The 14,408-nt window shown below is 41.9% G+C and overlaps 1 protein-coding gene across 10 annotated transcripts in view; it reads right to left on the reverse strand.

Annotated features, from left to right (window-relative positions):
- si:dkeyp-72e1.9 (syntaxin-binding protein 4) overlaps positions 1 to 14,408 on the reverse strand; it is a 112,221-nt gene that overhangs the window by 63,997 nt on the left and 33,816 nt on the right. For all 10 annotated transcript variants that reach the window (XR_005447455.1, XM_038739301.1, XM_038739283.1 and 7 more), the window contains exon 2: positions 4,998 to 5,071. Coding sequence is in view for 9 of the 10 variants with exons in the window: in XM_038739301.1 (XP_038595229.1) it covers positions 4,998 to 5,071 (74 nt within the window). In the remaining variant the exon portion in view is untranslated. The remainder of the gene's footprint in view (positions 1 to 4,997; positions 5,072 to 14,408) is intronic.

The following is a 14,408-nucleotide window of genomic DNA, read 5'->3' on the forward strand; positions in this document are numbered from 1 at the left end:
AATGAAAAAGGCACTTAAAATGGTTTATAATACCTCAGATGATACATGAACATAAAAAATGACATGTCATAGCCAAACAGAGGACTGAAAACGGCTTCTTTAAAGCCCACTCTGTAGACAAAATTTACTGTGTTGGAGATGATGTTCACTATGAACACTGTACCCTGTACACAAGCACACAAGCTGAGGTGTTCCAGTTTTCAGCTTCATTAACACAGAGATTTGCATGTGCTGTTCAGACAGCAGGAGTAGGACAACATATACTCCCTCGGCCGCTGTGGAGGTTTCTGATGCGGGTGGGTTGCCTGTTAATCAAAAGATCGATGGCTGTTCCGCCAGTGTATGAATGTGTGCGAATGTCAGTTTCTGTTTGAGCACTTAGACTCAGTGAATAAATGTGTGTGAATCGTGAACGCTTTGAGTGGTCGAAAAGACTAGAAAGGCGTTATAAAAATACAGAGCATTTACAGTAAGGGGGTCTTTAGGATTTGTGTCTTGGAACAGTGTGTGCACATGCTCACGTTGGACGACTATAAGCTGCTTTGCTTCTCACCTGGTGCTGCTTTAAGTGCGCACACACACACACACACACACACACACACACGCACACAGACACATGCCTGTATATGTCTTTTATTCTTCTTCTTCTCTGTATGTGTCTTTGTTGCTCACCTGTAACTCAAAAACCATTTGAGCTACATATAGTAATAACAATTTTGGTGTGTAATTTTTTTATGTTGTGCCCTGTGTTTTCATTAAAAATACATGTGCATATTTAATGAGATAAAAACATCGTGAGTTAACGAGTTTTATATTGAATTAAAGTACTATACATGGAGTCTTCTGCATCTGTGTACAGTCCAACTCCATATAGTATATTAATTCCATAATGAATTAATGTTTAGGAAGTCAGTAGTTATGAATAGTAGTCTATTATGGCCCATTGGATCACATTGGATTTATAATTCAGCATTGGTATAACGTACAAACCTTCTACATTCTTTAATGTCTAAAGCCCCATTTACTCATTTTGGATTTATTACTCAGCCAATACATTAAGGTCAGTGAGTTGTCATGCGATTATAAAGTCATCCAAAAATCATGCTAACCTGCATAACTGTGCACAGCTATCACACACATTTTCTTCAGGAAATGTTTTTTTACTTCTTTTAGAGATGTATCCATGTTTGTATGGCAGGAATAATTCACAAAAATTAAAGGGGCACTCAACAAATTGTAAACAGGAGTATAGTCTCCTTGTCACGTGCAATGTTCTCATCATACGGGATGGGTGGTAGAAATTGGGATGATTACCTTGTTTACAACATAACAATCATTCTAGGTGGATGTATAATTGCAGAGTTGGTCATGTGAGATTTAAAAAATACTGATGATATAAAACTATATTTAACTTATGTAATGTGGGCTATATTTCTAACTGCAGAGCTGTTTTTTAAGTCTTTTGTTAACTTCCTAATGTTGTCTTCACTATCAAACAAGCCACTGTAGCTGCACCGTAACCCCTTAAATCACTACTATAAACCTCTCTTAAATGTGTACTGTACAACTATATTTAAACTATATAATGCAGGAATTCATAAAATATATATTATAAAATAAAAACTCAATTAAAACATTCTTGTACATCCATTTCCAATGAGCTACAGTTCAGTTTTAAGTTGATTTGAATGCCTTTAATGTACTTACACTTATGTAAAGCACCTCTGCTTGAACAGGATATTTTACAGCTTGACTGTAATTGTATTCATGCAAACAGGCTGTTCGTCCTTGCGTAGGCATAAGCTCCAGCATGGTGGTATACAAGTGAAGTAAGGAGAAAAACAACAGCAGCTCCCCACATTCTTAACCCAGCTGAGTTAAGTGGGTTAGGGCTTTGCTACATGACCTACTTCCACTCCCAGGCAAACACACAAGGATACCTACTCTGCAGAGAAAAGCCCTTTAAAAGTAGGATTTAAATTATTGCAGCTATGCAAAATCAGGCTCCATTGTCAGATAGTGGAGGATGATTGAATAGGGCAATACATTATGTTGTGAATGTGTATAGCTCTATGAATGTGATTTGTACTGTTTTCCTTATGATGGGTAATTTAAAATGGTAGACTTTTACCCCAAAGAAGTGCGATAAACTCGCAAGCTAAAATGTGCTGCTACAAATAGCTACAGCTGCAATACCGGGAGCACAAAAGACTAAATAACAGGCCACCAGACTCAACAACAAGGTGTCTCTCTCAGTGGGGACACCACAAATGTTTTAGCTTCTTTCAGCCCATTGTTTTGATTTAACCACTTTAACCAACAACTTTATAGTTTGGTTCGATTTCAACCTGCTTTCCAGCGGCAGCAGGAAGCGGTTTCCAGTAGAAAAAGCTACAGGACTAGTGAACAAGATAAATGCTTCTGTCCCTGTTTGTATTTTATGGGCCAGAGGTATTCAAACCCAGCAAGACTTCCTAGTAGGCTAACGACATGTTAAGGCTCGAATATACTCTGGAGCGGATGCATACACGGACAGCTGCGGCCACGGACTACGTCTGCTTGGTGGACTCGTTCCACTCTTGCGCGGTAGATCGGTTGGTGCCCTGGTAGTGTAGTCTCCCCTTTTTTTATGGCCATGCAAAACGGGTGGCACGTGGATGTCCGCACAGAGCCTACGTCACGCAGACCCTTGCGGATTCGGAAAGTATTGCTTTAGACACACAGCACTGAAGGCCAGATGATGTCATACAGCTCAGCTTTACGTTTGCTTTTTTATTACACAAATAATGTCATATACTGTATATACCCCAGTGAAATGTCAGGAGGGTATAAAGGTATGAAAAATCCTATAAATATACCTCCAAAGCAACAATAAGAATATAGGCATACTCAAATATTGAATATATTTGAAGGGGCAGTATGTAGTTTTCAGCGGCCACTAGCAGTGCGGTTTTAAGATTGCAACCAGGCGTGTGCTTGAACTCATGAGTGAGCATAATCCGAAACACAACCGCTTTCATACAGCGATAAACGGAACCCCTGAAATGCCGACTATGGCTTTTCTCCAGACATTTTCAGGCTCCATTTCTTCAACGTTCCCGGCTCAGAGGCAGATCAAAACCGGCTATGTACATTTTATACAACGCAGCGAGCCGACATATTGGCACCACATTCCTGGAAAAAAAGGCAGTGTGAAAGTGGCTGTAGACAGACAGGGAGACTGCTTCACACAACATGCTGGAAACTCCGGTAAACTCCTACTGCAACATACCAGTAATATTTTTATCAGCTAGACGTTGAACTAATCCATGCTCGTTACTCGATTTACTGTATTTAGCCATAGTCATACATCGTTAGCTTGCCTCTCTGCTTTTCAGTAGCTAACATTACTATCTGTGTGTCTTTCATCGGAGGCTCAGCAATGTGAGCACAGCTCAATGTATTAGATGACTCTTGATGCTCTCTGTGATGCTCTTGCCGTTTTGTTGCATTATTGTATATAATGTGCGTCATGTTAGTTACAGCGACTAAGAGGTGGAGAAGTTGTGTACCTGAGTATCGGTAAAACCACAATAAATCTAAATTGAACGTTACGAAGCAAACAGCAGCAGGTCCAAGCTAAGTTAGCGGGCTGCCCTGCCTGCATCACTATAGGCTAGTAAACAAATCGCTCCAAATTGCTTTTTACTAAATCAACACTTTGACATAATACCGGTGTTACACAGGATAGTAATGTGGGTCGTGTTAGCTGATGAAGTAATGTGGAAAGCTACACAACTTCAACTGGATAACGTTAGCAAATACTTGGCGTTAGCTGGCAAACTTTACTATATCCATGACTCCGACCTTTCTGATGTTCACTGTGTTTTCACTTAAAATCATCTGAATCTTGTTTAGTCTGACGGGCTTTATCATATAAAACTTTCTTGTTGTTTTGTATCCTTGCGTGGAGTTTGTGTTGGAGTCTGTGTTGTGCAGGGAGCCAGTTGTTTTGTTTTATGGTGTTGGTGGACTGCATGTTGTTAGCTGTGGTGTTAGCTGTAGTCGGAAAGAGGCTCGGGAGTGCACAGGCCTACATCCAGACCCAGTGTCCTCACATTAAAAACAGCAGAGTGGCTGATGCAAGTAACAGAGAAAACAGGTGTGTTTCATTTCTAAGTGAGGTACGAGCCCACTGACAAATGGTAGTAGAAATTTGATTTATTAATAAGTGATTTCACTGAAAAACTATATCTAGCCCCTTTAATAGACAAAGGATTATGATCACTAACAGTGTTGCCAACATGGTCAGAGAAGGGAGAAGGTGGTTTAGGACCACTCCACAGACCACTATATAACTGGTCTGGAACACTTGTTTCAGCAACCCTAGTGGCAGTAACCAGTGATCCATGTTCGTGACTATGGTCAGTGGACAGACAACTGACAGACCAAACCCCCTCTCCAGATTTGTCTAATAAGCAACTCCTGTTGTCTGAAAGCACTACAGATTATTTTTAGTGTGAGGATAAAGTACCGACAGGAGTATTTTGTCATAGCATCTGTTCAGTTTTTGTGCCAAATTCAAGATGTTTTAGTTGACCATGGAGGATTTGTGGATTTGTATGGCTAATGATGTGGTTAGGTGTTCATTTACTGTGTGCCATTTACATGTTGTCCTTGTATCAGAGTTGGTTTCCTCTGAGTGCTCCAGTTTTCTCCCCCTGTACAAAGACATGCAGCGAAGGTGAATTGGAGTAAGTTTTGTCTGTGTGTGTTGGCTGTGAGATAGACTGGCAACCAGGAAGTACTCTGTCTCTCACCCTGTGAATGCTGGCATACGCCCCAGCCCCTGACAAACACAAACTGTATTAACAGCTACAGAACACAAACAGTGGAGAGGACATAGTACCGGCAGGAGACAAAGTTTCTACATATTTGTGTTGAGAAATCTTTGCCGGGACAGAAATATTTCCTTCTATCAATGGTTACTGAAGATAAAAAAAAAAAAAACTACTTACCCAGGCCATTCTCACAGTCTGTAAATTCCATGGAATGAACAGCTCGATCTACTCCGTATGGACCCATTAGTGTCCTGTTAGAGATAGAGGGATGAGGAGGATGGCGAATAGAGGGATAGAGAGACGGACAAGAGCAGATAATAAGTACATCACAAACTTAACTTTAAGCTAAAACTACTTTTCTACTCATTTTACTTCCATAGATTAGACTCTGTCCTTCAGTTGCAAAGCTACACAGACTATGGCTACATGAAAAGAAGCTCCTGAGTGGAATTTGTCTTTGTGAAGAATACAGAACTGTCTGTCTCAGAGAGTTTCTCCAACAGCTCACAGGTAGGAGACCGGAGACACTTGAGATACCTTGTTCATAGCTGCCATCAAAGACAAACGCAGCAGACATTTACTTTAAAAATAGTGTCCTTCATACACCATGTGACTAGAGTTGCAAAGGGGCGGTAAATGTTTTCCAAGGGAAATGTTCCACAATTTCAATATAAAACTTTTCCACTGCATTCAGCAGCACATGTACAGATAATTTGCCAGCATCCCATTAAATAGAAATTCAGTCAAACTACAACCCTGTGCATGCACAGTGCATTTTCTTATCACAAGAGCCCATAATATTGCCAACACTACTGCACTGAGTGAGCCAAAGGATTACATTATTTCAGGTAAGTTTGATTATATTGTTTTTAACTGTTTAAGGTGTTAAGAGACCTGAAATCACATGTTACGTGGCCAGAAAGACTGGACAGCAGAACATACAGGTGTCGAGCCGAAAAGTGATCGTCTGCTGAAAACTGATTGCCGTGCGCGGTAGCGCGCGCAGCATGTTAAAAGTTGTATCGCCAAGTCTCTTTACATCTACAGCTGCTTTTATCTGGATCAAACAGACATAACGTGCAAATAAACATCACTTTATGTCCGTGGTAATACTTTTACGTTTCTTTTAACGCAATAATCACAATTGTGGCATAATAGGCCAAGTGTTTAGCATAGGCAGTTTATAGCATAGGCACGACATTTACGTGATTTTAGGCAATAACAGAAGCCTTTTGTTGCCGATGGAATATGTGTTCGGTAGGCTTATGTCTAATATCCTTGTTTATATTTGGAAAATCGAATGTAGTCTATAATTGACATGACTTACTGCTGAATTATATATAAAATAAAGACATGATCTCTTTTGCAATTATCCTTATGACTATTGCTATATACCAACCAATCCAGTAGCCTACTTTCTACCTGTTGAAATACCTTTAAATGGCCAACCTGTGTAATGCAGTGTTAGCATTAGTATTTGCGAAAAACACTATAAACAGGAAATTATTTCATATCTTCGCTTTGGAATGGCCGATTGACACCAAATTTGGACCAATAATGTAGGACACCCCCCTGAGGGCCTGTGCAAAATTTGGTGCAACTAGCCCCTAGGTGGTACTATTTAACACAAAAAATTGTGTATAACCAAAAGTGACATTAACCTGAAACCTCAGCCGAAGTATTCAGCATGGTCCCTTCACTACAGGCACCAAAGTTGACCCAAATATGCCCATAGGTGGCGCTGTTATTTCACATTAAATACATACAAAAAAATCCCATTGACTTACATGCATTTTATATCTCCATAACCACAAGTCCGATTGATACCACATTTGTTCTCCATGGGCCCCTGAGGACACCTGAAAAATGTGGTGCAATTCGCACTATAGGTGGCGCTATAATTTAAGCTCAAATACCATCGGAAGATCCCATTCATTTCAATGGGATTTTGAACCAAAGGACATTTGCTAGCTACCACCATTAATTAATCTATATCTTGTATATATTTATTGTAAAACTTATTTTATAAATTAGGTGTTCACTATAAATCCATATATAAAACTATTTTTGTATTTATGTTTTTTATTTTTCAATGAAATGTATTTTTATAGCACCTTTCAAAACCAGAGTTACAAGGTGTGTCATAAATAATACCATACAAGAGAATTATAGAGAAATAAAGTAAACAATTTAAAATAACATCATACACAAGAAGTGGTCAAACACAGAGATAAAATAACAATATCAAAACATTTAAATAGACATTTTAAAAACTTTCTCTGTCTGTACAGGTGGGATTTGAAAAACCTTTTTAAACTGAGTCACTGATTCAGCTGATCTGAAATTGAGGGAGAGTTTGTTCCACAGCACTGGAGCTAAAACAGTAAAGCATGTCCCCCGGGACAACATTTGATTGCTTGCTCTCTGAGGGGTCTCGGAGGCAAGTGTTTCATGTTAGTGGTTTAAGGTGGGGGGTGACACTGTTCAGTCTCATCTGTGTTCAGGAAGTTGGAAGCCATCCAGTTCTTAATGGCAGCAAAGCAGTGCAGATTGTTACGATTTTCAAGGCTAAATGAAACGTACAACTGGGAGTCATGGGTGAACAGATACAAACTGTACAAAATAGGGCCAAGGACTGCGCCCTCTGGGAGCCCATATGGCATGAGAACAGCTGAAGAACTAAAGTTCTCAACAGTGACTTTGAATACTGATAAGTAAGATGAAAACCAGTTTCACATAGGCCAACCCAGTCAGTACCTGAGACTGTTGAGTTGAACTGTATGCTCAATCCTATTGAAAGCTGCAACCAGGTCCAGCAAAATGAGAATATCTAGATAACTTAAATACGCTCAGCTCTTCAACACTCTCTTTTTGTTATCTAATATTTTCATTCATCTGAGGCCTTGGTTTGGAGTGGCGACATAACCTAGCTTTCATAGGCAGGGTTCAACATAAGCAATGGCCTGATGACCCGGGCCCAGTAAAAATGTATGTTGGGCCAGCAAGTCGCTGGCCAGTTCGGGCCAGTTGGCAGTTGCTCTGTCAATATTGCAAGTCAGCTGCCTCGCTGCCTGCGTCCTACGTTGTCTCCAAAGGCAACACTGTAACTGTTGGGTGTCTAAGTTAAAGTTCCCCATGTCCCCCGTCTGCTCTGCCTCGACTCTCTGTGATTTACGGACTTTGACGATGATAACGTACATTCAGTGCTATTCATAGTTTTCACGTGACGCCATACTCCAATGAAAACACTCCCTTGGAGGGCATAAAGACGTTAATTTCCGTTGCCTGCCAACCAATATGCAAGTAATACACTTTTACTTTCAGTTTGTTACTTTTTGCGTTGCCAAAATGCTGGATGGTTGTTGTGCTTTCGGATTTACTAATCCAGGAGACAAGCCCGAGCTGTGTTAGGTTAGGGATTCCCCAGAAGGTAAAAATAAACATTACCGCAGTCGAGCTGCGGCAGGGAGCTGGCAGTAGAAATGCTGCAGCAGATGCTGTAACGTTATATGGATCAGATATGCATGACACTTGCAGTTTGTGTTCATATCTTTTTCTTAAGTTGAAAGGTGATCCAAATAAAATTTTAATGGTAATGGTCTCCACGGGGGAGTCGCGGTGTGAGCCGCTATGTTGGTCGTTGTTTTGCCCTCCAGGTCAATCAATCAATATCTGCAACAAGTCCCTCCCTGTCTTTGTGTTTAAATGTGCATAAGTAAATAGCACATTAATGGGAAAATCAAATCAAAAAATGTAAAATCTTTAAAATGTTTACCATCTTCATGTTTACAGTCTTTACCAGCAATCTCTTAATTCTAACCAAAGCTACGAGAAACCATTTCTGAATCCCCACCTAGTCTCAAACATGTCGTCTATGATACAGTGACACAGAGGAGCTGCAGCGCGCCCTCTGGTGGGCAAACTATGCAACTTATGACCTGAGGGAAGGATCCAACTCTCGGTTTCTTTTTTAATAGTAATATATCGGTGCAGATATATCTGCAAGTAACTTATATCAGCCAATAATATCTGCAAAATGATAAATCGGTCGGGCTCTAGTTTTTAGGATACAGTATCTAAACTAACGGGGAATCAGTAAGAGTTGAGTTTGCTAGAATAAAACAACAAAGTTAAGTCACTAAAAAGCATCTTGGTCAGTGCTCACACACTGTACAGTGGGTAATCTCTAGTAGATGAGTTTGGCAGAAATGACTGTAGTCTTACGCAACGTTGCTGCACAAGAACTGCCCCCTCTGGCTTTGCCCAATTTTCCTTATTCCTAATCCCTCTAACATTGGCTCAAGCAGACATTAAAGAACATCCAGTTGCTCAGACTTTAAACTACAAAAGATGGTGTAAAATACTGGAGATGAATAAGACAAACCAGTGCACACTTATATATCGGTTATATCTCTTATATCTGTTATCTGAAAATGAAACGTTATCTTCTCAGAAATGGAATTTCCAGTTTCCTTGTGTGGTTGCTACAAGGAGTATTTTTTCAGCTGCAGCAGGTTCATCAGTAGCAACCTGACACTCCCACTGCTATCAGTGAAACATTGAGGCAAATTGTGGACACACTGAACTTTGTCAGACCAATGAGGAGGCCTTCAGAAGCCGTGACAGAGTCCTGTACAACCAGGCCAGGAACACACTGACTAAAGAGTTCAAAGCAGCAAAGAGAAGCTACGCTGAATAGTTAGCAAACCTGTGTCAGTGTGGAGAGGCCTGCAGACACTCAATAACTACAGGAGAGCATCCCCCAACACTGCTGGTACTCAACAACTGACTGACAAGCTGAATGGTTTCTACTGTAGGTGTGAGAAGCCCAGTCACACCTCTCCCCCGCTCCAACACCATCTTCAAGCAATCACCTTCCCCTACTGCCACGCTGTCAGCCCCCTTCTCTGACCCCTCACCTGCACTCACAATCTGTGAAGAGGACGTGAGCCACCTCTTCCAAAGGCAGAAGATCAGGAAGGCTCCTGGCCCAGACGGTGTGTCACCATCCTGCCTGAAAATCTGTGCAGACCAGCTGGCCCCCATCTTAACACAGATCTTCAACAGATCACTGGAGCTGTGTGAAGTTCCCTCCTGCTTTAAACGCTCCACAATCATCCCGGCCCCCAAAAAACCCTCCATCTTTGGATCAAATGACTACAGGCCGGTCGCCCTGACATCTGTAGTCATGAAGTCCTTTGAAAGACTGGTGTTGGCCCACCTGAAGGACATTACAGGCCCCTTGCTGGACCCCCTGCAGTTTGCCTACAGGGCTAACAGGTCAGTGGATGATGCTGTCAACTTGGGACTGCATCACATCCTGCAACACCTCGACTCTCCAGGGACATATGCAAGGATCCTGTTGGTGGACTTCAGCTCGGCGTTATCTCAGAAATCCTCAGCACCACACTCACCCAGCTCACTGTGCCAGCCTCCACCTGTCAGTGGATCACAGACTTCCTGACTGACAGAGTCAGCAGGTGAGACTGGGGAACATCACATCCAGCACCCAGACTATTAGCACTGGCGCCCCCCAGGGGTGTGTGCTCTCCCCACTGCTCTTCTCCCTCTACACCGACGGCTGGACCTGAGGAGACCCATCAGTCAAATTTCTGAAGTTTGCTGATGACAGCGGTCATCGGTGATGAGTCGGCCTACAGACGGGAAGTTGATCAGCTGGCTCTCTGGTGCGGTCAGAACAACCTGAAGCTTAACACGCTCAAAACTGTGGAGATGACCGTCACCATACTCAACAGCCCTGTGTCTGCTGTGGAATCCTTCAGGTTTCTGGGATCCTGACATCCCAGGACCTGAAGTGGGAGCCCAACACGGACACCATCATCAAGAAGGCCCAGGAGAGGATGTACTCAACCTGCCTAAGGAGCTGCTGATCCAGTTCTACACAGCCATTATCCAGTCTATCCTCTGCACGTCCATCACTGTCTGGTTTGGATCTGCCACCAAAAAGGACAGGAGCAGACTACAACAGACAGTCAGGACTGCAGAAAAGATCATCGGTGCCAACCTACCCTCCATTCAAGACTTATACATTCCCAGGTTTCCCAGGAAACATCACTGCCATTCCATCTCAACCTGTTCCAACTTCTCCCCTCTGGTAGGCACTGTACGCCAAAACTAACAGACACAGAAACAGTTTATTCCCACAAGCCATCACTCTGATGTACTGATTTCTGACTGACAATAACCCAGTAACTCTGTCTATAATCAGCCACCTGTTTACTGGTTACCACTTATCATTTATTCATCATTTGCTATTTCAGAGCTATTCATACTGTTCATATTGTTATATTTTCATATTGTATATACTGTATACCAAATCCACCAACCTCAAGTAAATAACACCTGCACCTTGTTTTTGTTTATAGTGTGGATGTGTTCTCTATACTGTAGCCTGTGATTGACTGTCATTTTATTATTATTGTGTTATTGTATAAGTAAGCACATCGTGAGCAATGTACAATCCAGAGTCAAATTCCTCATTTGTGTACACATACAGTACCTGGCAATAAAGCTGATTCTGATTTTAAAGCTCAGTCAGCAGCAGAACGTTGGCCTTGACTGACGATCAGGTGTCCACTGAACGGGTTTCATTATTTTGTTTCAAAATATTTAGTTTTTCTGTTTTATACCCATAACTGAAAACAAAGGAGCTTTGACCGGTGTTGTATCCTGGTTTTCAAACTAACTGGCTGCTGTAGGGGAGAGCGGGCCACAACCTACACGTGCGCCTGTTGTTGCCGTCCGCAGCGCAGCAGGTCACTCCCGCGACCTCTCTCCCTCGCCCTGTACAGTCCAGGGCCCCACTCCCTAACTGGTAGACCTGATATGCGTTATGTTGCCAGTGAACCGACGCACTGGACAGTCAGTGGTTGTTCCCCCTGGCTGGATGAAGTTCGATGCTCCTATTTTAGGCATAGCCTAATCCATGTGTTACTGCAGCTGGAGGCTCTCCGCAGCGCGGAATTTGAGACTGAAGAAATCTTAAAAACTGGAGCCTAATGTTTTTCTAACTAAAAACCCACCTATGTTGATGTTCAAGCTCATTTTAATTACATTTAATCAGGCACCACCCTTGCCCAAGTGTATCTGCTGCAGGTTTATTAAGTGTAACACACAAAGCTACACTAACCGGACACATTAAATATCAAAATCAATATTTTTCCGTTTTGTTTTTAGAACAGAAAAACAAAAAACAATTGTCTGTTTTGTTTTCTGTTCAAAACAGAAAATTTCTTGGGTTTTCTGATTTGGTTTTGAAACAAAATAATGAAAGAACGTACACGGACCTTGGGCCATTATTTGAATTTGTTTTTTGATTCAAACGGAAATTCAGTTCAGTTTTTCCATTTTATTGATTCTTTTTTTCTTTCAACGAAAAAACAAACAAAATGTACACAGACCATTGTTAACATTGTCTTGCAGACATCTTGTATTTTTGTATTGGCACATTATTGCCATTTATACACCACATCTAAGGCCAATCAGCAGAAGTATGTTACATCACTCCTGTGCTGGTAACATGAATGTGCATCCTCGTGTGGTAGAGCATAAGATTAAAACAGTCCTCCTCCAATCCTCCTCACCCAAACACTGCTCTTTATCAATATGCACTGAGCCATTGCCAGTAAAACTGAGTACATCTCTTTTACAAGGGCTGTACCGAAATATATACTTTTTTTACATTCTAAGCTTCTGAAGCTGAGGTGCTTTGAATGTCTGTTGTCATATTTTATGTCATGACCTGAAAATAATTTCAATCCTCAGTTTCAATAAAGTGGTATGATCTGGTTTTGTAAATACTTGAGTGAGTACTATTTGTAGATTGCTGTTTGTGGACACGCTACTCAAAGGTTGCCTGAGGGCAGCAGTGGTCAAGCGAGCTTGAAGTGAAATGGGAAGAGAGAGTGGTTAATCAGAAAAACAAAGTGTTGTTTTCTGTTTGTTTCATGGCAGTTATGAAGCAAATGAACCACGGCCACATCTCGGCACAACCCTGCTGCAGGGATTTTGTGTGCGCTGCCCGCTGTGCTGTGTGGCTCAGCCCCACTCTCATTCAAACAGACACAGTGACCTGCAGCTGTGGATCCATGGCACCAAGGGAAAGTAGAGGAGAGGGACAGAAGTAGACATGAGTGTCACTGTTTGATTCTCAACTTTTTCAAATCTAAAATATGTACTACACTATTACTTCATGGCGACAGAGGTCAGGGCAAAAACTCTGCAGTCGTTTAATCCTTTGGTCCTTGGTTTTTCGGCACGAGTATGATGGTGGAGGATTTAAAGTAGGCTGGCTGGCTGAAGAGACAGCTGATTGGCACAGTGCTTCAGGTTGGATGGAGAGACAGTCGTGTACCTCAAAATGCCTGTCATCTCCCCCTACAATGTAGAGTGTTGTCACTGTGGAAGGGCAGGAGGGGGACTCTGAGGTGGGAAGTTGTGGAGGGGCCCAGTCTGAGTTTAGCCGTCAACTCGGGTTTGTCGTTGTTATAGCTCACCCTGGTGCGTGATAGAACACAGCTGTCCTCACAGAAGCTGATGTACGATGTCACAGCCACTGTAATCTAATCTAGACTGTTGGTAGCAGTCCTGAAAACATCCCAGTCAGTGCAGTCCAAACATGCCAGAAGGCCCTCTGTAGCTTTGTTAGTCCACTGCTTTCTCCCTAACAGGTTTAGAGAGTGTCTCATGATAGGCATAGCTTACAATAGTACAGTGTCTCTCAACATAGGCGGTACCACCCCCAGGGGTGTTCAGAGGACGACAGGGGTGCTAGAAGCAAACTTTTGGGGGGCGTTGAGGTGCTCTTGGGGGCATTTGTTGAGTTTTAAGGCGAGTTTACACTAAAGATTCACAACTACTTGCAAAAAAACTATGGTCTGCAACATTAAAACCTCCACGGCCTGCAACTGGACTAGATGGTGTATCGCTCTTCTTCTCTTCAGTGTTTGTGTCAGCTAATGGTGGCTCAGCTCCGTGCTGCCTTCATGGAAATATGAAAACAGAGTATCATGTGTAAAACTGAACCCACATAGCGCTTACTGTGTAAACTCTGGAAAATGGACCCTCTCTTTCTCGGTATTACCTCAGCAAAATTTTCCCTCTTTTTGTTTCCCTTTATATAAATAAAATACATTTCCACCGTAAATTGGTGCAGAAAAGGTAGAAATTTCCACCAGAATGTAGGAAAATAAGTCAAAATCTTTGTCCACCCCCAGACCCCACACTTAGTTCTCTCTGGGTTCACACACAGTTTCTGGCTTTTTTGTTCCCTGTAAAGTAAGTAAAGTAATAAAATTGTTGTTCGTCATTCAATTATGTACTTTTTTCATGTTTTTTTATATCAATAGTAACAACAATAATAATAATAAACAATATCCAGGGCAAATTGCCAACATCTTTTTGACCTGGATAATGGATAGGGGGGCGCTGGTCCAAAAAAGGTTGAGACCAGTGCTGTAGTGCAACAGTGATCCAGAATGTTCTCCTCTCTGGGCAGACATTGACTAAAATGTCTGTATTTGGGGAGCTCCTGTCTGAGATTCCCTTCGTTAAAGTCAAAGAGGACAA

The sequence above is a fragment of the Micropterus salmoides genome, unplaced genomic scaffold (assembly GCF_014851395.1).
Source record: "Micropterus salmoides isolate LMB-PRFRI ecotype aquatic unplaced genomic scaffold, ASM1485139v1 Ms_hic_scaffold_10, whole genome shotgun sequence".
Classification (NCBI taxonomy): domain Eukaryota; kingdom Metazoa; phylum Chordata; class Actinopteri; order Centrarchiformes; family Centrarchidae; genus Micropterus; species Micropterus salmoides.